Genomic DNA, 25,347 nt, shown 5'->3' on the forward strand with positions numbered 1-25,347 from the left:
CACAGCCTTGTAGTAAAACTGTCCTCTTTATCTCTTCTGTCACTCTGTTATGTAACGCCGCTGTGTGTATGTGTACAGTAGGTGGGGGGAGGGCCGACAGGGGGCCAGGATTTCTGCTGACTTTGCGGGCCCCTGTATGTGCTTTCCTTGTGTTTGTGTCTGCTGAGGCATCCCGGCGGCACAGAGAGGCTTCTCCCGCCGATAAAGGTGACTGGGAGAAATTCAGCCGTGCGGGGCAGGAGGGGTTGTAAACGCCAGCTAAAGAACCCGCCATTGATGCTTTGTTTACAGCAGCAACAACAACCAGATAACGACATAAACAATACAGATTTAAAACGCATTTTGGTCCAAAAAAATGTAAACGTGCAGGCTAGAGTTTAGAGTCAACTCTATATTGCTGTCAGCAGAGGAAAGTGAACTAAATGGAGTTGCTCTATTTGACTCGCTGGTCATTCAAAAGCTTCGTCTGAGCTGTATCCAAGCTGACAAGCCGAGCTTCAAACGGGCTATAGTCGTATGGCTTTACATAATCTGTCCACGGGCACAATGCAAATCATTTCTATCTTTAAATGTGATTTGAATGCGAGTCAAATCTAAACACCAACATACAATGCGCAAAAGTAAACAAACTAGGAAGGAGTGATGGTGGAATGGACAGGTGAAAACAAATGTAAGAGTACAATAAGTGACAACTTGAAAAGCAAATACGTGGATGCTATAAACTCTTATTTGTGACAGTGAGGCTACAACAATCTACATGGGAAAATAAACTTAATGTTAGATTCTTATAACCTCAGTTCACAGAAAACTTAATGCACTAAACTCAACTGTTGACACAAACTCAAAGACGCACACCTTGGTTTTTACAAAAAATAAATACTTTAAATATGACTACATCAATCCAGACTACTATCATCATCCTCTATACACTTCACACAAACAGGTGTCATGTTTAAAACATGAATGAAGCCGTTAAACGCCATGCATGCCCTAACATAAACACACTACGCTCCCCAAATGTTGTAATTAAATAGAGAAAGCAAGTTTCCTCTGTGCATTCAGTGCAGGCAGTGTGCAAGCAGCACACATGGCAGGGCTGGAGCTGTCAACCCGCAACACCTAGCTGTCAAACCGGGCTTGGAGGGGGGCTCAGTGTCTCCCCCTGGCATTTGCTCACGGAAAGTACACGGCGTCCGAGGCCTATCCCCGCTCGCCTCTACCAAAGAGAAAGTCAACAAAATGGTGGAACAGATACGGGTCACGTGACTTCTTTGTGCCTTCGGGTGCAAATCGGAGTGAAACAAATGCACACAACACGGCTCGCGAATAAAATACCGAACCGCCGGGACCTTATAATGGCACCCGTGGTGGAGCGGGGTCGTGATATTCAGTATTCGTCGAGATCCGTCGTGTGCACGAAAGAGCAAGACATGGCGGCCATTTTGCACAAGCTTGCGCAGGCAACATAGTGGCGCCCCTCGGTATGAAAACACCGCCAAAGTGATCCACCGCCAGTCGGCCGGCAATAAAAAACATACCGATTCCTCCTCTTTTTCCATCCCAGTTGGCATCTGCGGCACTGCCCGGTTGATCGAGGCATATTCGTGCAGGTCAGGCAAATCCTCGCAGCGGAAGACGGGTAGAGGCTTACTAGCATCCAGCGCCCGCGCCCGAAACGACAATTTACTCATTTTTATATTAAAAGATGCAGCATAAATCTATTCGATCTGCTAGGAATAACAGCAGTTCTGCCTCGAGTTCTCATGGATGAATCTGTGACGGTCTCTTGGAGTCAGCCGGTCGATTGAGGGCAAGCTCGGGTCCGTAGCAGCGCGAACAGAGCCGGGCAGGCCCGGGTCTCGGTCGCTCTCTGTCGGTCTCTTTTTTCCTAGGCTCCGCTGTTCCTCCCCGGTTCAATACGCCATGGCCAACATGGCGGACATTACAAACTCATGCAGCTCTCCGCTCGCTCCGAGCGGCCCAACCCCCTCGATCACACAAACAGCCATTCCCACGCAGTTTCGCACGCGTGCGCGCTCGCGAGACCCTTGGGGAACGGGGGGAGGAGGAGGGAGGAGGAGGAGAACCGACGGAGGGGGCGAGATGCTGGATGCTGATGAAGGGATGTGAACTTCCCAGGCTCGGGATGTTCTCATCCCGGTGAACGTCAGGCTGATGCTGACATACGGAAAAACACATTTTATTCTTTTTATGGAAAAATAAATAAATATACATGTGAAGCAAAAACATAACAAATAGAAGCTGACAACCAATCTGTCGCTCTGCTGCATTAAAACATTATATATGTGGGTTAAAGTTTAACCCCACATGAGCAGAATGTGTGCGACCGCTTTAACCTTTCAAGGACGAACACAATTACAAACTTGTGTCATGTGTTAAAATTAATGTGCAACCAGAAATAGGACACATGTTCTTCACATTGCATGGAATTGTTTTGCAAATATCGCCACCGTGTGGCAGCAGCACTTACACACTACACTCCCCCTTTTTAATTAAAAGTGAATGGCTTCCTTTTAATTCATAAAGACTTTAACAGGGTCAGACAAGGATAGAAAAGAGTCAACATTCCCGTCTCCACAACTGTGCTGTCACAGGAGTACAATATATGTTTTCTTTTATTTCATTTTATTCCACATAAATAGAAAATATTGTGCAAAATAAAACAAAATAACAGCTCATAATAAAATGTCTGTGCACTAAATACAAATTCAGTAAAGCTATGTGATGTGAGTTTAGGATGAGAAATGTAAAGTTGTATATTTTGGCGACATTTTAGTTAACTTTTATTAACAATATCTGAGAACAGTACTGTGTGGAATCTGACAGCAGAAATTGCTTATATGTGATATATATATATGTTATATAGAATATGTATCATATTCGAAAGACAGCAAAAGCTGTACAAGTGCAGCTAGAATGAAAATACTGATATAAAATCACTTTAAATTAACAGTCAAGTAATCGTTGCATAAAATCACTGATGCCCTTTTGTAGTTTCTTGACAATGTGTATTACCTTTTTGTTTACCAGAGAAAGTGTGTACCTGACCATTCACAACGAATGGTAAACTGTGTTTTGTTTTCTAATGGTGCTTATATGGAGGATAGATCTGTGGATTTAAGCTTTCCAAAGTTATACTCCAGCAGACACAAACACAACACTGTTTAATTTGCCAGCTGTCACTTTTTTGTGATTGAGCGCGGCTTCTTCCTGGTGCAGCTTTGTTTTTCTTGTTCGTAAGTTGGTGTGGAAATCCAGTCTCCTGCTGCTGCACGCAGAAAAGCTCCAAGGATGGGAAAACACAGTCCCTCTGCACATGACTGATGTACTGCAATGTTATTCCCATTTGACCATCTGTGAAATGTCTGGGGTTTTTTTTTTTTCTTCGCGCTGACGAATTTCAACATGTGGCATGTTTTAACTTTAGGACTGCAACTGCCTGGATGTTATTTAAATCAAACCACTCCTGGCTGCCTCACACCATTTATAGGATCCACCAGCATCCAGACACAGATCACGTCAGAACTGCTGCGACCACATTCTGAGTTAACAAAATGATGCGGTTGGTCCCTTTATTAAAATATCAACCAAAAGCTGCTTAACATCTCGCTTGAGCTTGATGTTTAAGTTTGACAGTACTGTGTTCACTCAGATTGTGGTACTTGACACTGACCAACAGACACAGAGATATAATCACATGGGTAAGTCTTATAGTTTAGTGCTCCTTGTTTTGGATGTAAGAGGCATCCTGCTAGTTTAAGGACCTATTTATTAAATATATCCAGTAAGAATCAGTATAAAATCTTTGAAGCCCACTCAAGACAAATCTCCCCCCTGAAGGACAAGAGGAAACTTAATTACAGACGTCTCAAACTATCTCTGCAATAATCATCTTTTAACTATTTGCACACTACACTTGTCCAACTACACCAATTGACTATCAGCCTAGACGATTAACAGGGCAGATATTTAGCATTTTCTGATGATCAGTATCTGTGTTTTTTGTGTCCGACTGCAGATAGAATAAATTGTCTAATCACCCCTCTGTGGTATCACTCAATGTACCGCCCACAACACTATCCGACTGGTTACATGTCCACGTAACAGCCTGTCAACATATAATAATTTGAATAACTAGTTACTGAAGTTATCAAATAAATGTAGAAAAGAGAGGAAGTATAAACTAAAAGATAACTGAAATACTGACAATAAAGTACTTGAATAATCTGAAGTAAGTTAGGCTTTATATCACTGCTCATTCTAAATTTTGACACCAGTATTTCCTCGATCACTAATCATTAGTATCTGTATCATCCCTGAGAATACCATAATGGTATATCCCCGGTTAACAAGCGGTATATTTCGATGTCACAGCTAAACAGAACGAGAAAGATAAGACATGCAAATAACCTGCAGGGATGGAGGAGAACTCCTGTGGGCATGACTGAATGATACAGATGTGGGAGGCTGACATGGTGATCATCACCATCACCATCATCATCCATTTGGGAGCAATAGGCGCACATCTGTAGTCCCTAATGAGGACCTGTGAAAGACAGAGCGATATATATTAAAAAAACAAACATCATTAACAGAGTCTGATCCTCAAAACAGACATTTAATGTGCTTTATTAACTAGGGAGATGTTGCATTCACTGTCACCCTCCTCGTTTTCTTCTCTATTGGGCATTAATTAGGATCATTAGCTGAAATATGTGGCATCACTGGGGAGGGAATTTGGAGCATGATTTGACAAGAATCTAGAGCACTCCCCCTCACTAGCATTATCAAGTTCACATTTGCTCTTTTCTCAATTTCAAAACGACGCTGAGAATTGATTTGTTTTTCCTTATTTTTTCAAAGAGGCGACTGGCTTTGGATGTGTTTAATAATGTAGAGCAAGTTTTGTTGCTACAACATCACAAGAGTGCACATTAGTGCAAAGCAACCTTATATGGAAAGAGGCAAGAGGGGGTAAATAGAAGAGGACACGACAGAAAGAGAGTCAGAAAAATCGTCTTGGCATATGTGGACGACAAGAAAGGCAAACGCTACGAAGCCGATTACGAAGCAGCTTTTTTTAAACGGGGTTGTGATTCGTTTCGAGCCCAGAGATCAGACAGGGAACACACAGGGAGCAGCGACGCCGAGGCTAGCTGACAGGCTGCTAACGCTAGCTTAGCCCAGTTACCCTGACCCTGCGCCATTTAACCAGCTCGGCTAACAGTTCGCGGACACACCGCCAACAGTTTCATTTCGGCTCGCAAACTAACTTGCCCCTCACCGAAAGGCTTCCCTGTCGATTCCCCCGCGGAGACAACACGGGGGAAACTAGCTTGAGCCCGGAGTTGCAACTTACCTGCTGCTAGCAAAGCCACAGGAGAGGGTGCTGCTGCTGCTGCTGGTGATGATGATGATGGCAGTTCTTCTTCTGGTTGTCATGCTAGCTCGAATGCTAACGCTGGTTAGCTCCCCTCAGGACGCCTCAGAGGGAAGAAAAAAAACGAATTAAAAAAATGTTTCTCGTGCTTGGAAAGTGGCGTTAACTCGCCGAGGAGAGGTCGCCGGGGTGGAGAAAGTGGGTATCCTGTCGCAGACGGTAAACTTGGATAGTTCGCTGAGGTTACTTCGTCTAAAAAAAAAAAAAACACACAGAAAAAAGAGAAAGATCCAAACTGACCACAGAGCCACTTTGCAGGCGTATTGTGATTGGACGGTGAATGCCACCAATCACCTGTGGAGAGCTCGGGGAGAATGAGCTCATTGGTCCCCCGCCCACCCACGAATAATAATAATAATAATAATAATAATAATATAATAGCAGTAGGAGGAATAATAATAATAATAATAATAGAATAATAATAATAATAATAGTAATAATAATATAATAATAGTAGTAGGAGGAATAGGAATAATAATAATAATAATAATAATATAATAATAGTAGTAGGAGGAATAGGAATAATAATAATAATAGTAGGAGGAATAGGAATAATAATAATAATAGTAGGAGGAATAGGAATAATAATAAAACTAGGAATAATAATAGTGACAATAATATATTTTATTGCAGTTCTTTATTTAAAGTATGCATTCAAGTAAGCAAAAGAGAGAAAAAAAAAAGGCAACACATAAAAATATAATCACATAGCCACTAAACAAAATGTTACTGATTTATTTAAGCCACTCACAGGTGATGAGATGCAACAGCGACATGGTTGCAGTATTTGTTATGTAACTGTCTCCAGGGCTGCATGGTCACCTCCCTCCCTCCCCTCCCTCCATCCCTCCACCCCCTCCCCAACTCTGCCCCCTTCACATGAGTCTTGTCGCAGGGGCTGCATCTCCCCCTCCTCCGCCGTCGCCTCCTCCTCCTCCTCCTCCTCCTCCACCTCCTCCTCTGAAGCTGTGATATTTGCGCCGCACATTTTTTTTTTTTTTTTTTTTAGGATCAGACACAGATGAAAGAGAATGCTGCATAGTGGAAGCATATGGAGTCATTTTCTCTGATACTCCACCAGCAGCACCGGCACCACCAAATCGCACGCCCGCTTTGGTCGTCTCTGGGAGTGGAGGAGGCGTCGCGATGATTAATATCGCTTTGCTCAACTCTCCCAGCAAGGTCGTCAGCAGCCATCTGTAGGCAGCGGGGGAAAAAAACAAAACAAAAAACCCTAATATCAATTTAGATTTGAAAACATCCCCATCGTTTTCTCAGAGCTTACACGATTCAGCCCAGTGCACTGGCAAAGTGGCTGGCACGTTCACTGGCTGCTCCTTTTTTTTGAAGTCTTAAACTACATCGCGCCGTGTCAGGCCTGCAAGTGTTTGATGAATTCACAGGTGTCAGCTGGAAATGCGAGAGCTGAGGTGTCACGTTTTGTGTCCAAAATAGCATCATCTCTGACTGTGAAAAAAAGCGAATGTCGACAGTTGCCTCTCCTCTCATCTAGAGGGCAGTGGAGACCCACGTAAGGACCCCGGCGCCTCCACTGGGATTACAATGCATAATGCAGAATGCCCACCTCACTATATCTCGCCCCTCAGAGACCCAAGTTAAACAGCTGAGACAACCGTCAGCATATATGGCAGACTATCCTTGCATATGCCTGACAAAATATAACACCACATAAAATTAGCTTTTGTGGGTTTTAATAAGCAGAGGGGGAACTGACTCTGCACGTATCCCGCAGACATTTAACCTTGTATAGGAAGCAGTTTATGGGGATGCTGCGTGAATATGTGCGCGTGCAGAGCATGCTGAGAAAGGGGAAGTGTTGGAGGACTGGCGGGTCCGGGGGATGCACGTTGCGATCAAAGCAAAAAGGGGGGTAAGTCAGACATCAACACCCGTTTCCCGCTACAGCGGCAAACAAGTCGGACCAACTGCTGACAACAGTTCAGATGGAGGATGTTGTTTCATTGTGCCTCGTGACGGGATTCCCCGATTGAAAAGTAGATCTCCTTCCGCGGCCGCTATCACTGTTCTTTGTACTTGGGGTTGACAGTTGTGGTGATGGCGCTCCTGTAGATGGGGTTGTCCCTCTGCAATGAATAAGAAACAAGTGGTTACTGTCTGACAGTCATTTTGTGTCACATTACTGCTGATAAACTGAAGGTGTCGGTGATGAAACTTGATTTTTACAGAAGTCTACATGCTCATTTTTTTTGCCTTTCCGTAGCTCTTTTTCTCCCTTTCCCCCATCGTTTCCTCTCTGCCATGTTTACCAGAATTCCCTTGTTTTACACTGTTAGTTGTCAAAAATGTCCCCGCAGCAAAGTCACTAAGACAAATTCCGACATTTGCTGCGCAGCGTCTGACTGGCTGACGGATAAAAAAAGGTTTTGTTTTTCGGGGGGGCGGCAGGGCTCTCACCCTGTCCCAGCGTCTCTGCTCCAGCTCTCTCTGGAAGTGGGCGAACTCCCTGCGGTCGTGGACGCCGGTGAGTAGTTTCCATAGCAGCAACAGAGCCACACCCAGCACCACAACGGAGGCCGACAGCGCCGCGGTGATCAGAATCACGTTCGGACCCGACGGGCATTCTTGAGAGAGAGAGAGAGAGAGAAAGGCGAGGTTCCTTATCAGAAAACAGATTGTCGATACTCATTCCGACAGCGTACGTCGGGTTGAATTAGTTCACTTGATGAATCTCACGCTGGCGAGTGCGAGGCGCTAACTTGATGAGGAGAGGGCGGATTCAAACGCACAGACCTCTTGAAGAAGAGTCGCTGCGCATGATTCGATAATGACTACCAATCAGATCAGTCAATCGGTGTTTTGTGTTATTACTCAGCTTGTTAAATTGGGTGCAAAAATTGGCCAGTTCAAGGGGTTTAAAGGATAAGTGCACCCAAAAATGCAAAGTTAGTCCTCGTCCACTCACCCTGAAGCGATGCAAAGTCGGGTGAAGTTTTGTAGTCGACAAAACATTTAAAAAACAATCGAAAAGAAACATAAAATGGCTCCATACAGCTCGTCCTGCGTATTGTAACTCTCTGGAAGTCTGGGGATCCTGAATTGATTTGAACAGCGCTGAAATCTTTACTTTAGCTGTTGAGGTAACGTGTTAGCAAGCTCGTCCGCACCTTGAGGGTGTAAACAACGTTCTTTCAAATCAGTTTGATATCTCAGGGATTTCTGAGACTTTTAATTACACTATACCAGCTGTATGGAGCCACTTGTGTTCTCTTTCAGTTGATTTTTTTTACATTTTACAGCTACTTCAGTTTTTCAGGAGAATGCTGCAACGATGTGGAGAAATGTTTTCTGGACTACAAAACTTCCCTCGACCTTCCGTCAGCATGGGGGTGAGCAGATAATGACTGAACGTTCATATTTGGGTGAACATATCCTTTAATGCAATTGACAGGCTTAAGACTTTTTTTTATGACAGACAGACATGGTGGAAACATTCAAAAGTTGACTCAAATGATCAACAGACTGTGAAGAATTAAAGGTTTTAACACTGTGACATCTGAGAATTGTGTTGCGGTGGTATCGACTGAAGTTAGCATGCTAACAGGCTAGCTCCGGCCCGTCCCATGTCCAAAGCTCCTGTGCAAGTGGTGTAAACACCCCTCCAATGCTCCGAGCTCCCAGTCTGGACTGCTAGCTACACCGCTAGGTTAGCTAAATAGCTAATGGCAGCCACAGTTAGCAGGAGTTACTCCAGTGATATATTCTGTCCCTTTCTGTTGTGAGTATGAATTCGACTGGTGGTCAATTCTTACTTATCGCACCTTTAAGAAAAACAAATTCGCCTAAACTGACAGGAAGATGAAAATAGATAATCCGGTCTGCTTACCCCGTTCAAGAGCAACATGAACATCGTCTTTTTTTCCAGTCCTCAGCAGGAAGTGCACTCTGCAGCCCTCTGTGTCCACCTCCATACACCTGTGAAGGCCTGGAGAGGGGGGCACCCTCGCTAACACACCTGCCTGACCCACCAGAGTCAGGTTCAGGTGGACGCACCTCGTCTCACACTCCTTCGGATTCAAGCCCAGTGAGAAGGCTCTGCACAAGACGCATTCTCTGCGGGAAAAGAGCCATCGCTGTGAGCAGGACACACACAAACTAAAAACCGTACTGCATTTATTATGCTACCTGAAAGATCACTGTACCTGTGCAAGGTGCAGACGCTGGGGCAGGAGGGGCAAAGTTCACAAGTCGGGCCTCGGAAGCGGTTGTCGTGGCAGATACAGGCGCCACAGTGACAGTCCCCTCTGCCCGAACAAATCTGTTTGTCCTGAGAAAGACAAGACTCCGGGCTGAGAGGGCACTCGCACGCTCGGCCGCGAAATGCTGCGTGACACCTGCACGCCCCGCAGACGCACCTGCCCTGCCCTGGGAGAGTAAAGCACGATTGAAGAGTTTTATTCACAGTGTAATGTAATCTCGAGTGTGGTTTCTGCGCCTCACCTCCGCACTGTTGTCCTCGGTACTGATCACAGCTGAAATCGCTGCACTCACAGAACTCGCCGTAGTACGCGTGGACGGGCTTTCTGCCGCTCTTACGACAAACACACTTCCCGCAGACGCACTCTCCGCGTCCGCTGCACACTTCAGACGCATTATCGCGCCGACAGAGGTACGAGTCGAACGCCTCGCCCGACTCCGCTCGATCGCACTCGCACAGCGCTCCGACTCTCCCCTCTTTACACCTGCAACACAGCGGCGGGGTCTCAGCTTGCTTGGATAAACCTGGAATTAATCTCGTTAGCCAAACTAACACCATCGTGCCTCTTCACCTACCTGCACGTGCCACACTCCAGAGTGCCGTTGCCATGGCTACATGTAGGGCTGTGCGGGACCGCGTCCTTTTGACACGAGCACTCACATATGGGGCTCAGCAGGACCTCAACCTCCTCGCTGTAGCCCTGGGGCTTAATGACAACGCGGGGTGGGCTTTGTGCAGCAGGCACGCACAGAGGTGCTGTGATGCTCACATTAAAGCTCACCTAGAGGGGAGGTGAGAATTTTTTTCAGCACGATTAAAATGCTCCACTAATGAGGTAATCACAATTAGCATTACCGTCAATGGCCACATGCTAGCAGCGGCACTCACGTAACTTACCACACGCTGAGCGAGCCACACGACTACACACCTCGTCACCTACGGAGATGTCGGAGCACCTCCTCCCCTGCTCGCCGCGTCTCAGCTTGCGGTCCTTACAGCGCGAGGTATAAGAGATGTGATAGCCCGGCGGCAGCTTGCTGTTCTCCATAACAACCTCGGAGGTCAGCGCCTGCAGTCAATAGAGCAGTTAACCCCTTAGAGATGAGGAGGTGTCAGCAGGCCACACACAAGGAGGCTAACGACCTCGGTGGGAAGGGAGTTTCGGCCTCACTTACATTGTAGGCTTCGACTATTATCTGCAGGATGTTGTGGGAGTTGTTGGAAAGCGTTCCGACCGCACATTTTGGGAGGACGCTCCTCAGGCCCTGCAGCAAAGCAACAGTAAACCCAACATAGATGAATGAATATGTGTCCATTGACAGTCCGCCAAATGATTTATATGCTACTCCTTTTCGAGCAACCTCTCCGTGATGGAGGCAGAGACAAACTGAATGGCGGTGTCAAAGCACGGAGGCTGAATTGGTCACGGTCGGCAATCACAGCCTCTGATGGATGAAGGTAGCATACGGGAAAGTGTTTGAATACGAATGTAAAACCTGAAACCTGACGTCAGGATACATGTGAAGTCTGTTGAAATCCTGTATTTTTCTCATTGTTTCAAGACCAAATCCAAACTGATCAGACCAAGTATTTTCAACATTATCAAAGTCTGATATATTTTATTCCTCTGCGCCACAGTTGTCCAAAAAACATACCAGTGAACCTCACTGTTAGACTGGTGGTTCTTCATCAAAATGCACTCAGGCACTGTAGTTTACTTTGAGTCAGCTGAACACACAACGTCCTACGGCAGTAAAAACGCTCATGAGAGACACAGATCTGCAGCTGAGATCAGTCTCCAACAAAAACACCATTCATTCCCGTAAGAATAAGCTTTGCTGAAAAATGCAGTTCTTTGCCCTTCAAGGAAATTATCTGAAAAATAATAAAAAAGTTCATTATTCTTGGTGTTTTATTTGGATTAAGTTGACAATAACCGAGTGAAGAATATCACCAGACTTAAAGGTGCACTATGTAAGATTGGGGCTAGGACTCTCAGTTAACCAGGGCTAGCTGGTTAGCATGCTAACTTCTGCAACACATTATATGTAACACATACTGTCACATGTTTCTTCAAATTATGTTGATTGTTTGAGTTACTTTCTAAAAACTAAAATTCTTACACATTTTCAACCATTTATGTCATGTAATGTGAGACTTTGCCAGAATCAAGTCTCAGACTCTATTTGTAGGCATACACTTAGGAAAAATATGTGATTTCCTTCATGATAGCCAGATTATAATATATAATATATATATTATTTTTCTTGTTGAAAGCCTTTGCAAAGGGTATGGTTGATATTTGAGCAGTGGCTACCGTGAAATCCATGAAGATTTCATGAAAGGGAGGCTGAATTTAGTGTATTTCTTGGGCAAAGCAACATGAAAGTGGTTAAAAGGAGAAATCCTTTCCGTACACTATGATGCAATTGCTATTTAGACTGTGAAAGCAGCTTGTTGCGACCCATATTTTAGTTTCTTGTTGGCGACCCCTGGTGGCCATATTAATTATTACTGCAGCAAAGGAGGAAGTTGTCTGAGTAACGTGTTATTTTAACCAAAACCATGATGTTTTCCTAAACCTAACCAAGTAGCTATCTTGCCTAAACATAACCAGTATGCATGTATGAAAAAAGAAATGGATTAATAATCAATGATTAGAGATAGTCTCTGCTGTACCTCGTACAAGTGTCTGACTTCTTCGGTGACAGCGAAGATGATCTGGATGTTCTTCTCTCTCAGTGTTTCGGCGACGTGAGCCACCGAAGGGTAGTCCTGACGGAGCAGAGTCAGGGCGGATGCAAAATGCAATGCATAACACTCAGGTCAGAATATATATGTGCAATCAGTAGTTAAGCACGCTCTCCTTCTTCCCTCTATCGCTGTCCTCCCCCTTTCCCTCCCATCTAACAACTCTTTCTATTGCTCATTTATTCACTCTGCCTGACAGAATTTCCATTTCCTCCAAATAGATAAATAAGTACCATTCAGAGAGGAGCAACACCCGTGTCTCACACATTCATTTTCAGCCTTGGGTGGTCATTTATCCAGACAGATATAGATTAATAATGTATCTATATTCACTCCACCTGTCGACTATCCGGACTGCAAAGAGGTCAAGACACATAACACTCTCACGGACCTAATGAGAAAGCTATATGGATGTTTAACACGCGGGGACAAAGACAGACACTCACAAGCAAATAAATAGGCACGCATACACGTTGGAGCACCACCCAGCAGGCCGTCTATACACAAACACAGCGAGATTGAGAGATGAAAGCTTCGGCTGGGATTACTCCACAAACACTCCAGCTGTTTCCCATCAGGGTGTGCCTGTCAGCATCTTCTTTACCCAGGGAACTGTGCTGTTGATTCTGACCTTTAAATCACTGTCTTTGACTTCAGTCTGCTGCAGCCCGGACCTCTATTTCACTGCTAGGATTGCAGACGGGAATCAATTTAGCACGCGCTGCAATATCTGGTCCATAGCATAAACAATGTACGCTCCTCAGGACCACAGCTACCCGATGCTACACACAGAGCGGAAACATACACACACTGCTGCTGCGATGGCTTGTTCTGCCGAGCTGAAGCTTTGGACTTTGTGGATGTGAGAATGAGACGTGGCATTAATCCTTTTTTTACACAAGGGAGAGCATTTGAAAGTGACAGCTAGGAAGTGAGGCTGAAATGTAAACAAATACCTGCTGACGGACAAAGAACAACATCATTATCCCATTCAGCGTGATGCATGCAGCTCTTGGTTTCTTCACAAATCTTTTGATGTTGATCTCAAACATCTAAATGCTTAACTTTCTTTAAGCTAGTTGTTAACATTGCTTGGTGCCTCACAAGTAGCCTAGCATGTTGGGTTTTTCCTAAGGTTTTCTGACCAAATAAGCTGCGTAATACTTAACCTTGCAGTCATACAACCAGAACAATAAGCTAGATACGGGGCTGGGTATAACCTTGGTTAGCTTCTACCAAGGCCAGGTATGCTCAAGGTGAGTTTTGGAAACTTGAGTAGTAGCGAAAGATTAGTGCTGTTGACATAATCTTTTATCACTGATTTGAATAATTATTTTACCAATTTTAGTTCTTGTATGGCTGTTTGTGTTTGGATACAACATTTAAATGAACTTTGACGAACTTCAACTTCATAAGGTTTTGGGGAAAAAGAAGGCTATTGCTACCAAAACCTTTTTTTAAGCTACTTGCTAACGTTATTTGTCCTTTGTTTGTTGCCTGACAAGTAGCCTAGCTTGTTGGGCTTTTCTCAGGAATTCTGCCAAAAACAGCTGCCTGCTAGAGCTGGCATTGTAGTTGATAAAAGAGTTAGCAAATAACCATGCAGTAAGTGTAACATAAAACCAATCAGTGCACTAAATACAGGCTGGGTATCAAACCTAAGTAAGCTAGGCTACTTCCTATTATGCTCGTTGGGCTTCTTGAGTGAGTTTTGTGAACTTAATAGTTACCTTCGCCAGCAAGAATAGTGAAAGATCAGTTTTACTGATATTGTCTTTTATCAGTTAGCCTGTTGATTGACTGAATGATAATTTTGCCAATTTTTGACAGTAGTTTACAAAGGATACGTACTTGTCTCAGTGCCTCTCTCAGCTCCGCTAACAGCAACAGAAGCTAACAATAGTTTTGAAATGGAGTCTGCTTACATAAACTTACAAGCAGCTTCCAGGACAACACATTAGGTCCACAGAGCCCCTTTAATATGATATAAAAATATTGCTCAAAGGGGGCTTTAAAAATCGTCATAGCTTAAGACCAAACCTGGGAATTTCCTTTGGTGTACACATTTTTATGCAAGTGACACTTTCCATCATTGGGAAGTACAATGCCGCCCAGTTTGCCATCTCCGGCAAAGTGGAAGCCAGCATCAGTGGAAAACACCAGCAGACGAGTCACATTCCTCCAGCCGATCTGCTTCTGCAAGGGAAGAACATCAAACAGTCAATGAACCACCAATTGGCAGCAAATTGAGCGCCGTGACTGATGTAAGTATTTCTGACAGGCTGAGGGAAAAGAATTACCTTTCTGCTTTTGTATGTAATCAAATGACTCAGGATGAGTAATACGTTATGCCTTCCTGCTCTATGGGAGTGAAATCGTTCAAACCAGTTGTTATGAAATCATTAGCGTCAAATTTTCATATTTTAGAAGTCATAACGAGTTTAAAACACACCCTGGACTGGCTGGTGCAGTCTCCCAAAGGAAGCTTAGTATTCTGAAATACCCTTCTCATCTATTGTCTGCAGTCTTTCCACTTCCTCCACATAACGCCCACCCAAAACAAAAACAACAATCTATATATTGCAGTCCTCCCTGCTGGGCTTCCTTGCATTACCTCACAAACGGCAGCCTGCATCAGAGCGTCCAGCCCTCCCTCTGGGAAATCCAAGTTACCAGAGATCCGCTGGCCCCCGACTAGCTCTGTGAAGAGGCTTCCGTTGGCAGTGAGGCTCAGGATGTGACGGTAGGTGAAGGGGGGAGTGCAGGGCCAGGGCTCAGTCCTCTTACAGGGGTTCCTGAGCATGTCCTTCGCTGTGCTGATGTACGGCATAACCGTCTTGTCCACAAACGCTCCGAAGCCTTTAGGAGTGGGAACGAATGGAGGGGAGTAAGAAGTGGTGTAAAGTTTGGAGAGGTGATTTTGTGACTGAAGGGTGGAAAATGAATAACTAATGCCCTCCCTTCTCTCAAAAGCTACCAGTTGTCCTTGAGCAAAGCACTTAATCCCCAATCGCTCCAGTGGTGCTGCTCAGTGGCCAGTAGTAAGATTATGATTGTACCGGGCAGCTCCCAGGTGTGTAACAGAGCCAATGTGACACAAGGGTATTCCATAGAAAAAAGGTGTGTGGAGGTATAAAAAGTTAAGAGAAAATGATGTGAGCCTACATTGCGGGTGAGAAGGAAATGGAAATAGAGGCAGACGAACCCATTCTGAAGTCACTCGTGGTGTTCCTCATCTCTTCCATGAGGTCAGCGCCCAACTTCTTGACGCTGGGGAGGTCAACCTCCATGGAGAAGGACAGATCCATCAGGTAGTACAGGTCTATGGGGTAGTCCTCCACACGCTTGAACTTCACCACAAAGCTCTGGGGTTCACCTACAAATCAGAACTGTGGGAATTGTGTCGGAAGGACGAATCCACATCCATAATATTGGGGACAGTTTGAGGTGTCATTGACTTGACGAGTTTCTACAATTACACGTGAATCCGAAATTCAGCTAACGTGTTTCTATATTTTTCTACTGAATCATAGTTTGTTTTAAACCTAACGTGATTCCAAGTGGTATAAACAACACACCCTTATACCTGAATGACTTAATATGTCAACTACCAAAAATGACGTGATGTACCGGCGACAGGCCAACAAGACCTTCGTTGCAGGCACGCAGTTTGGTAAGGTTTAGGTTAACATTGTGGTTTGGCTTAAAATAGCTGTATTATGTACGTATCATCAGTTACGTTACGTAACATCACATGACTATACTGTGTTAGTCAGTTAATTAACTTAACTAACTAAACAGCAGTTTCTTGGGAGAGTACGGTGCTTGTTTGACCCAGCCCTCTGTCCCTGGCCTCCTCTCTGTGTGGACTTGGCACTCTTTATACTACTTTGGCTTACTTCCTTCTTTTGTGGCTGAAATAATTACTACAGCCACTAAAGGTCACTTTCAAACAAGAAACATAAATACGTGTTGAAATAATTTTGCATTCAGAGTCGACCAACGTGGTTGTTTTTCAGATGAGGATGGCCTGGATGTTATTTTTTTGGCGCCAGTGTTGCAATCTGAGTCCTTTCCAATTTTCTCACAGTCGCAACTGTAAAAATGAGTTTATCCATTTATTTAGTCTATAATGGAGACACACATAGAAGCAAGGGAAGTGGTGCCTTCATTTCCACGGAAGACTTTATTGCATCACGAATGAGAGGTTTAAAGGCAACCAGTCTTAACAGAGATGGTGTCGTTATTCTATAGCTTTACATCGCAATAAAAATTGACCTCATATTGTGAAATTAAAGCAACAAAACTTGCCTAAAATGTGGATAAAAAACATTTACAACTGTTTTATGTGGTAGTTTTATGGGGGCCGTGGTGTTGCTGGGGGCCACACTATCTGCACAATACCACAGTTTTAGAGGTAAGTTCCAGATCCAACTCTACAATACAGAGGCCAGATTGTAATTAAAATCCATGTCATAAAATGCCATGTGTGTCATCTTTATTTTTATATCATTCACAGCCTGTTTGTGATGACTGTGTAGTAGCTCCATGCTTCCCACCGCTTCTGTTCCCAATCAGCACCTTTTTATTTCTGTGCCGCTGTCAAAACTGCATGAACTCTAGGAAACTGCGTCAGTCACCGCGCTGAGGTCTGGAAGAAAATTTCACTATAATTACAATAAAATGACTTTGGAGTTTGCTTGGCACACCCCTGTGAGCTTGATGAGACAAAGATCTGAATATGAAAGATGAAATAATAATAATAATAATTAAAAAAAAACCTCAGTAGAAAAGGCTGTTTATACATATTTTTTCACCCACCTGGCCGGAGATTCAGCAGGACAGTCTGAGGCTGGAGCTGGGTGACTTGTCCCTGCTGCCGTTGGCGTCTTTGTTCTTTGGGGTTGAAGGTGATCCTCCGGTTTTTCAGAAGGACGGTGGAGCCTCTGGGGTCCTCCAGGCGATCAGAAGGACAGCCCCTCTGCAGCAGGGCCCTGGCTGTGTCACAGCGCTCCCATATGTGCTGGCCCAATTCTAAAAAACTCTTAACACAGGTGTAGAGTGAGCACAACCCCTTATATAAAACACTCGCCGCAAAAGATGAGCCAAGATGAAATATATTTAGCTATAGCGAGAACAGTAATTAGCATAAATACATATCACTGATGTAGTCAGTGTCAGTCGTACAGAGAGTGAAGGGGATAATGTAATGCAGCATGTGTGCATGTTTTTCCCTCTTCGCTCATCAGTATGCAAATAAATGTAATTAAAAGCAACACGTAAGTTCAACGCACACATACATGATGGCACACGTCAACAACTGCTCTTACAGTGTTAATGTTGGAACAACAAACATCAAGCTAACGGAACTGTTGAACGCAACAAGTACTGTAAATAACATAACATAACATAACATAACATAACATAACATAACAAGTGTCAAAAAGAACATTTAACTATATTGTTACTACACATGGATTTCAAGGTTTTAGGTTTTTACAGCTACATGTTTGAAAAAACTTTGAAACTATATATATATATATATATATATATATATATGGATAATTATCCATGTTATGTTAAGGAATGACCAAAATAAATGACTTTAATGTACCAAAAATACATGCATACATACTTTTTACCACTACCGTTTCTACTACTAATAATAATAAAAACAAGAATAAGAATAAAGAAATGAATAAATAAAATTAATAAAATTAATAAAAACACTATGGAAATGTAGCCTGAATTGATAGGTCAATAAATATAAAGCTATAAATACAGAAGCAATTTAAAACACAAATATGAATTTATGTCACATTTTTATAAATTATAAATGCCTACATTTATTTTGAATATTATTTTATGTTCCTTCAATGGCACATTAATCTATTCTTTGTGCCATTCATTTTTTTTGTTTATTACTTTTTTATCTTGGCTGGTTTAACTACTACTACCACTAACGATTGAAAAATAATAAGAATGTGTAAGTAAAATAAAATAAATAATAAGAATGAAAATTATAATAAGATTGAATAAGTACAATTAATTAAAAAGTTATGAAAACATAGTCTAAATAGATACAAAGCTATAAATACAGAAGCAAATTAAAACACAATTTATGTCATATTTTTTATAAATTATTAATGCCTACATTTATTTTGAATATTATTTTATGTGCCTTCAGTGTCACATTAATCTAGTTTTGTGCCATTTAATTATTACTTTTGATTGTGGCTGGTTCAGTCCTTAATAACAGAATTTTTTAAAAACTTTGGTTGAATTCTCAATTGTCCCCACAAGTTCATTGTTGTCACAGAAAAAGCTTAAAATTACTCAATTATATTCAGTCAAATGAAAGAGAAGTGAACTTTAAACTCTTCATTGATTACTTTACAAACTTTCCAAATTGCCAATTTTTCCATTTTTAAGGTCAAATTCTTCAACTGAAATTTAATTTAAATGGTCAAATAAATGAGCGATCGGGCCTCTGAACAAAGGACGAACTCACAAAGCATTCGTGGCCTCTATCAATAAGTGTCACCCTGATAAAAGAACGGAACTGGCGCATTTAAAAGCTTCCTCGTGGTCCCAAACACGGCTCAGGGGTTGCGTTAACGGCGATCCCATCGAAGAGGAAGTCAGAGTGAGTTTCTGAGGTCGCTCACCTCCTCAGCACACCAAGTACAGTGTGGCCCCGCTGCCAGACACTCTGCACAGCTCCTGACCCCCTGACTCTGGCATCCGTGATCTGAATGGTCTGCAGGTGGAACAGAAGCCAGAAAAAAGTTAGACTTTTCCCCGACGCATTAATGTAACATACGGTTATTTGCGCTGGTGAACTTCTATATTCGCCTCCCGGTTTGGTATGTGAGGGTTCACTTTGGCCAACTCTAGTTTAGTTTTCCTTTCACTCCTCCATCGGGACGGTAATTGGAATGCAAAAAGCACAAAACTATCAATCATTAATGTCACCTTTTGGTGTCAGTTGCATAGCAACAGTGCACTCACAATTTACCACTTGAAAACCATCTTGTACTCGACTTTCTATATCAGGAAAACTATCTAAAAAATTCCATTTGAAGGCAGCCTGTGATATGAAAGGTACTGCTGGCAGTGTTGAGGCTGACCGGTCACACAGGACATACACACATATATACAACATAATTCTCATTCAGATACAAACTTTATAGTTGAGTATTATTTGCATTTTTACTGCATTTGATGAGAAATATTGTACTTTTGACTCTGCTGGATTTCTATGAAGGTTCCAGAAGCTTATTTCTTTGGAGCATAGCTGAAGTCAGCATGGGAGTGTTATTTTATTTTCTAAAATGCAATAAGCCATACGTTGTGTTTGTCATAGAGAAAACAATCACAGTGAACTACTCCATCTGCACCTGGAAGTCAAGCTGGGTTTTTTTTCCTAACAGTTCAATTTGAACTTGGAGGTGATCATGATGATTGACCACTCCAGGGCCGCACCTGAGGCCGACGTTTGAGACTTTTGAAATGGACAGTTTTAAATATTCACTCCGTTTATCATGCACAGACTTCACAGTACCTAATTTGAAACCTGAAGCCACAAAGCTTAGTTTTAATAGTGAATCCATGTGCTGGGCAACTGGACGTGTTTCAGACGTTTCACCGCTCATCCAAGAGGCTTCTTCAGTTCTAACTAACTGAAGGGGAGTTGCAGGCTTTTAGGGCCAATCCACATGGAAATGCTTTTGTGTGTAAAAGCACATGTTTTGCATTGTTTTGGTCGATCGTCCACATGGATCCTGTAAACGCACTTTTTTGAAACCTGGTCTCAGGTCGGAAAAATCCGAAAATGCCACCCTTAGGTTCTTGTGTGGACAGCGAATCCACATACTTTGCGTATTGATGACGCCATCGCTCCACCCCTCGACCTCTAGCCTTTGACCTCTTAACCCCGCGACATCTCATAACAACAACAACAACAACAATGGCGGACTGCATGCTTGTGTTTCTGTCGCAGAAGATATTGAGCCTATTAGGGTTACTAGGGCAAAATATTAAGCATCTCTGCAACTACGCTGAGTGAAAAAGGATTATGGACAACTGACTAGCCATTTTCCTCTTCTTCTTGTGTTCAGTTTCTTCTTCTACTGTCTGTTTGTATACAGTGTGCAAGCTTTTTGCACATGCTCCGTCTCTTCTTCTCCGTTTTTGTTGAATTTCAAGCGCCACCTATGGGCCTGGAATATGAACTACAGCGTGTTGAGTCGTTTACAATGGATCCGTTTGAACGCAAATATTCTTGAAACGATGCCGAGAAAGACGGGGGGAAAAAAGATTGTTTTGGGACGTGTGGACATGTCCTTAAACTCAGGGTGGGAGTGTCCTTACAGAGTCGTTAGGGCTGCTTGCGGGTCGTTGACTCAATTGGCATTAGGGTGTGTTGCTTAGGCTAGGTGGCGGCTAGGTAACGTTACTGTATAGTCAATTCTAAAGTCCCACATTTAACCTGCCATCCTTGGACTTGTTCATGGTATTTGCTGTTGATATTTACCTCAGTGTCTTAGATAGCTGTTAGCGATTTTAGCTTTTTTTTTACACCCACACACGTTTGTGCTCATGAGCAGTCTCTGTCCTGATTGGATGAGGTGGGCGGGGATGCCAGAAAATGCCATGATGTCACGAAATCAGTTTGTGTATAAGGTCTTTCTGTATTTTATAAATGACAAATTACTTTTTATTGTCTCACACCAGTATCTTGTGTTTTATCTGTAATCTGTTATTGTAAAATATCTTTCTGATGTGTCCGTGCTCGTCTCTGATCGTCCATAAAGACATTTTTAAGCGGTTAATTTCTTATTATCATCCCCAGTCAGAAAGCAACCAAATCTGGCTCGCAGCAGCTCTGAAATTCACTAATCCGCATGTTATATTTCATTTCTTTAAAGGATAAAAGAAGCCAAGGTGTATAAAAGAAAGGCTGCGCTTCCACCGAGGGGTAAAATAAACGTATCATTTCAGCCCAACCTGTTTCATTTAGCTGCGATTCCTGACAGAGTTGAATACATGTCCACCTGCTGTCCCCTCACGTCTCCACGCTGCGTTTCAAACGGAGCCGCTCAGCCCCGAGGAGATGACAGGCGCACATTTTAAGTGGCAAAACAACTGGTGGGGATCCGGGCTACAATCTAAATGAGAAATTTCTGAGTGGGAAGAATAATGAGACGGTTTACTGCATCCTCAATGAGGAAAGTATTGACCCACCTTGTGTTCCCGTGGCGTCGGATCTGCGGCACAATAACAGGACGGCGGCGAGTAGCGGGCTCATCTGGAGAGAGAAAAAAAGCGGGAAAAAGCAATTTGCTGACTAAAAAAAAACAAAAAAAACGTGGAGCATTCTTTCCTCTCAAATCATTAAGGTGAAGTGCAGCTGTAATTGCTGTTTAAAGAAAATAGTCTTGATGCTGAGCAGCTAAAAAAAAGGCACGATATTTGATCCAAGGGTTGTTGTTTTTTTTTAGTTTATTCAATACAGATAAGAAGCACTTACCTTGAACCATTCAGCTCTGTGGAGACACTCCTGAAGAAGAGAGGGGGGTATCTATCCTCGAGGGGGGGGGGGAGGGACCAGATGGTTCCCCCATACATCCTGTACAGCACATGAGCTGGAGGGGGGTGAGGAGGGGGGAGACTCCACCAAGCAACCCCCCCTCCTCTCCGTTATCCTCTTCCTCAGAGGAGCCACAAGTGGATCTGCCAGCTTATGTTTCGGGGTCCTGAGCAGCAAATGATCTCTTCAAGTAAGGCCAAAGATAAAGCGAGTAAGTCCTTCGGTTTTTCTGCTGAGAAAAGCAGAGGAAAAGAGGAAAGAGACTTTGTGTCACGCTCGTCCTCGTGCGGCGCAGGGTTGGCGTCAGAGAGCGAGCGCTATCTCGTGCAATTTTCCCCCCGCTTCCCTCTCGCTTCGCTCGATTGTTTGGCCTTGCTGACCACTGCACGAGATGAAAGTCCACGCTGGAAGATGTTGACCCAGCTGGACACGAGCTAAATGAGTTTTTCTGCTCAGAATCCACCTGACCTATGCAGAAGCTTGTAGTAAGAACCTCTGAAAACCCCATGTGGTGAGATCCACTGTCCTGCAGCGCCAAAGGTGTCAAACAAATAAAATTGAAAGCCGAGCCACGGCTAATGGCCGATTTGTTTGCACCCATCTGTCGGGAATGCAGTTTCATCCCACAGAGGAGTCCGTTCCCAGGGCTGTGTGGAAATAAACTGCCCAGTGATCACATAGCGGCACGGACTAAAATAATAGAGGGATTATCTGCAGCACTGGAAGTAGATATGCAGCGTGTTTCTTCAAGATCAAGCAGCTTTCTCTGCCCACTCTAAACAAACTGTAACTGCGGGAGACAATGGAATTAGTCAGTGTGCAGAAAACGAGACGGACAATGCAATCGGAGCGACAGTTGGCTTGTTATTCCCTTTTGGAAGATAATGGCAATGAGACTGGAATGATAATAGTTGTGGGAAGAACAAAAAAAAAAGACCACTTTCCATTATTGCCGACTTCTGCTCGGTTTAATTCAATTCACATTTTTCCGTTATCGGGGCCCGCCGACTGGAGTTTTGTTTGCAGAAAGAGTTTCACATAAGAAATGCATAACAAATCACCTCTTCCTCCGCCGTGCAGCCGAGAAGCCATTCGATAAGGCCGGGTATGGACTCAATTGCGCTACACAGTGAAAAGAATATGAGGTTTTTTTCCTCAGTGGCCACGTCGGGCCATGTCATTGTGCGTGAGAGAAAGTCACCGTGACTCATTTTTAAAAGCAGAATACGGAGACAGAAGACCAAACCCAAAGAGATTTCCTCTCCCGGCGCTAACATCCCACTCTCAAGTCTGTTGATCTCTCCGTGTTTCTGCTCGCTGACACGTCACTTCCAAAATGCACCAGCCGTTCCTCGTCTCCTTCCCAGAGGGACATTGATCTCAGGTCACTGAGTATGGGCAGCCATTGAAAGGCATTAACAACTCTCCAATGCACCCTGCTGGAGAAATAATGCATGAGCCTCCTCCAAATGACATCATCCATAGTCACAGCTTAGAGAGATGCTAAATAGATTCTTGTTGTGTCTTTGAGAGAAATGTGTTGTACTAAACTGGAGTCTGAACTCCAGCAGCTCTATTTTACCAGCAAAATTAAAGATAACCGTCCAGAAACCAATAACCCAAAATGACAGTAGTAACTCAAGGTCCACCTGCTAGATTGTTCCAATGCTTTCAACCACATACTGCATCATTGTCTTCACCGGGAGATGAGCAAACCGAGTTATGAGCGGTGAAAGCTCCAGAAAATCTATCAAGTTTCACCGTTTCCAAGGTCAAGCATGAAAGCCACAACCTAATCCGGAGAGCAAAAGCAAGTAAGTGGAGCTTGAGTTGAGATGTTTTATCCAACCAGGACATTCGTCGGAAACTTCAACCAGAATAAAATGTTGGTATTTTGCATTTCTGTGACCTACAGATACGTTCAAAGACGGACAGAACCGGGTAAGCCAAAACACGGTTCTTTCCGAACCTTAACCAGGTGGTCAGCGCGGCGTGTTGGAACATAAAATTCAAAATTACGCAGAAGGAAATGTAAACATACCACTCCAACATACTTACTGTCATATAGGGGTTGGAAAACGCGGCTGTGGAGTTAACGGAGAGAATGCTGCCGAGCCAGTGACCACAGTTCAAGACTGCGTTTCAACATTTGTAAGGGTGACGCCACTAGAGCGTGACCTCAGGACAATTTGTATTGGTGGCGACCAAAACAGGTATTTTAATCCAAAACAAGATCTTTTCATCACCCAACAAATATTTTAAAGGTCAAGCATTGTATCTCTCTGGAGCTTTTGTAGTCTTCCTCTGATGAAGACCATGAGTGGTGGTAGAAAGCTGGTAAACAAGCAAATAAGGTAACCTTGAGTTTTGACATTTTTTATCAAACTTTAGAAAATGTGTCTGAAAAGCTCTGGAGAACACGGACGTTGAGAGTAGATAATCAACTACTATCTTTTTAAAGACAATCAGACCATAAGCTTTGTCTGAAGCACTTGTAGTCTTCCTCTCATGACCTCCAGTTATACTAGTTCATGTTTTTTGTTTTTTTTACCATTAATGCGATGACAGTAGTCCCCCCACAACACATTTGGTTAATTGACTGAATTTATTCATTTATCATTTATTTGGTGCTCGTGGCTCAAAAAGAACAAGAACAGCACAAGAAAAAAAATTAAAGTGGAAGTCTCATTTCCCTCTCGGACATGAGTTACCTTCGGAGTGTTGGAGTGGTGGTTTCATTTCTGCACAAAAGCAAACGACCTTCACCTTCTCTGACGGATCCTCGATTGCACAGAGCATCAGTAGAAAAAAGTCGGAGGGAAATGTTCAGCGTTCTTTGATTTAAACACCGTTTTTTGAGTCCCCTTTCACAAAGACGTGTTTACACTTTTTGGTTCATTTCTTCCACGGCTCCTTCTGCTCGAATCCATCCTGCCTCCAGATGTTGTATATCCTCGCGTGTAGATTCAGCTCACCACAGTGCGATACATGACTTACCATCTGCGACCAAACGCATTAATCACGAATGATTAGAACGAAAACAGGGAAACAAATCCGCCGTATATAATGCGTTATATTGCCAAACGAGATTAAACTTCATTGGTAATTATGTTTCGCATCCTACTTGCAATTTTAATGAACTTTCAGAACTTTTCCCCCTCTTGATGCATGCTTGCGTTACCATTTTAATTTAACAACTTCTCACTGGGGAAACGGTAATTTGACAATTTTTTTGAAAATGGTGTTGTTTACAGCTTACGTAATGTTTTGGGGGAGAGAGGAGAGCTCTTTAAACCCGGGAGCCTC

The 25,347-nt window shown here is 43.4% G+C and overlaps 2 protein-coding genes across 4 annotated transcripts in view; both read right to left on the minus strand.

Annotated features, from left to right (window-relative positions):
- Positions 1–5,704, minus strand: part of epc1a (enhancer of polycomb 1a) — a 29,760-nt gene extending 24,056 nt beyond the window's left edge. Inside the window, exons 1-2 of one of the 2 annotated variants that reach the window (XM_030398409.1) lie at positions 5,381–5,704; positions 4,432–4,567 (exon numbers count right to left, since the gene is read on the minus strand). Coding sequence is in view for 1 of the 2 variants with exons in the window: in XM_030398408.1 (XP_030254268.1) it covers positions 1,539–1,691 (153 nt within the window). In the remaining variant the exon portion in view is untranslated. Of the gene's footprint in view, positions 1–1,538; positions 2,037–4,431; positions 4,568–5,380 lie in introns of those variants that run through there. The other variant, XM_030398408.1, reaches the window with a different exon arrangement.
- A 375-nt stretch (positions 5,705–6,079) lies between these two features.
- LOC115570380 (integrin beta-1-A) lies at positions 6,080–23,449 on the minus strand. 2 transcript variants are annotated; one of them, XM_030398922.1, is made up of 16 exons: positions 21,982–23,449; positions 21,696–21,759; positions 19,118–19,209; positions 17,271–17,493; positions 15,655–15,825; positions 15,064–15,308; positions 14,490–14,645; positions 12,378–12,473; positions 10,874–10,963; positions 10,627–10,767; positions 10,274–10,479; positions 9,941–10,182; positions 9,643–9,865; positions 9,327–9,553; positions 7,898–8,064; positions 6,080–7,566 (listed from the first exon to the last, which is right to left on the minus strand). In XM_030398922.1, the coding sequence occupies exons 2-16, from the start codon at positions 21,757–21,759 to the stop codon at positions 7,501–7,503; spliced, it is 2,409 nt and encodes an 802-aa protein (XP_030254782.1). In that variant the 5' UTR covers positions 21,982–23,449; the 3' UTR covers positions 6,080–7,500. The 2 variants fall into 2 exon arrangements, with proteins under 2 accessions (XP_030254782.1, XP_030254783.1); XM_030398923.1 differs by lacking the exon at positions 21,982–23,449 and having other exon boundaries at positions 17,271–17,483; positions 21,696–21,716.
- Between the last annotated feature and the right edge of the window lie 1,898 nt (positions 23,450–25,347).

Source organism: Sparus aurata, chromosome 19 (assembly GCF_900880675.1).
Source record: "Sparus aurata chromosome 19, fSpaAur1.1, whole genome shotgun sequence".
NCBI lineage: Eukaryota > Metazoa > Chordata > Actinopteri > Spariformes > Sparidae > Sparus > Sparus aurata.

Excerpts from the sequence above, each read along its gene's own strand:
- LOC115570380 (XM_030398922.1), bottom strand. The coding sequence starts at position 21,759 with ATGAGCCCGCTACTCGCCGCCGTCCTGTTATTGTGCCGCAGATCCGAC. Across the intron at positions 15,826-17,270 it reads CCTGCTGAATCTCCGGCCAG|GTGAACCCCAGAGCTTTGTG; the intron begins GTGGGTGAAAAA and ends TCTGATTTGTAG. Across the intron at positions 10,183-10,273 it reads CTGGAGTGTGGCACGTGCAG|GTGTAAAGAGGGGAGAGTCG; the intron begins GTAGGTGAAGAG and ends GCTGTGTTGCAG.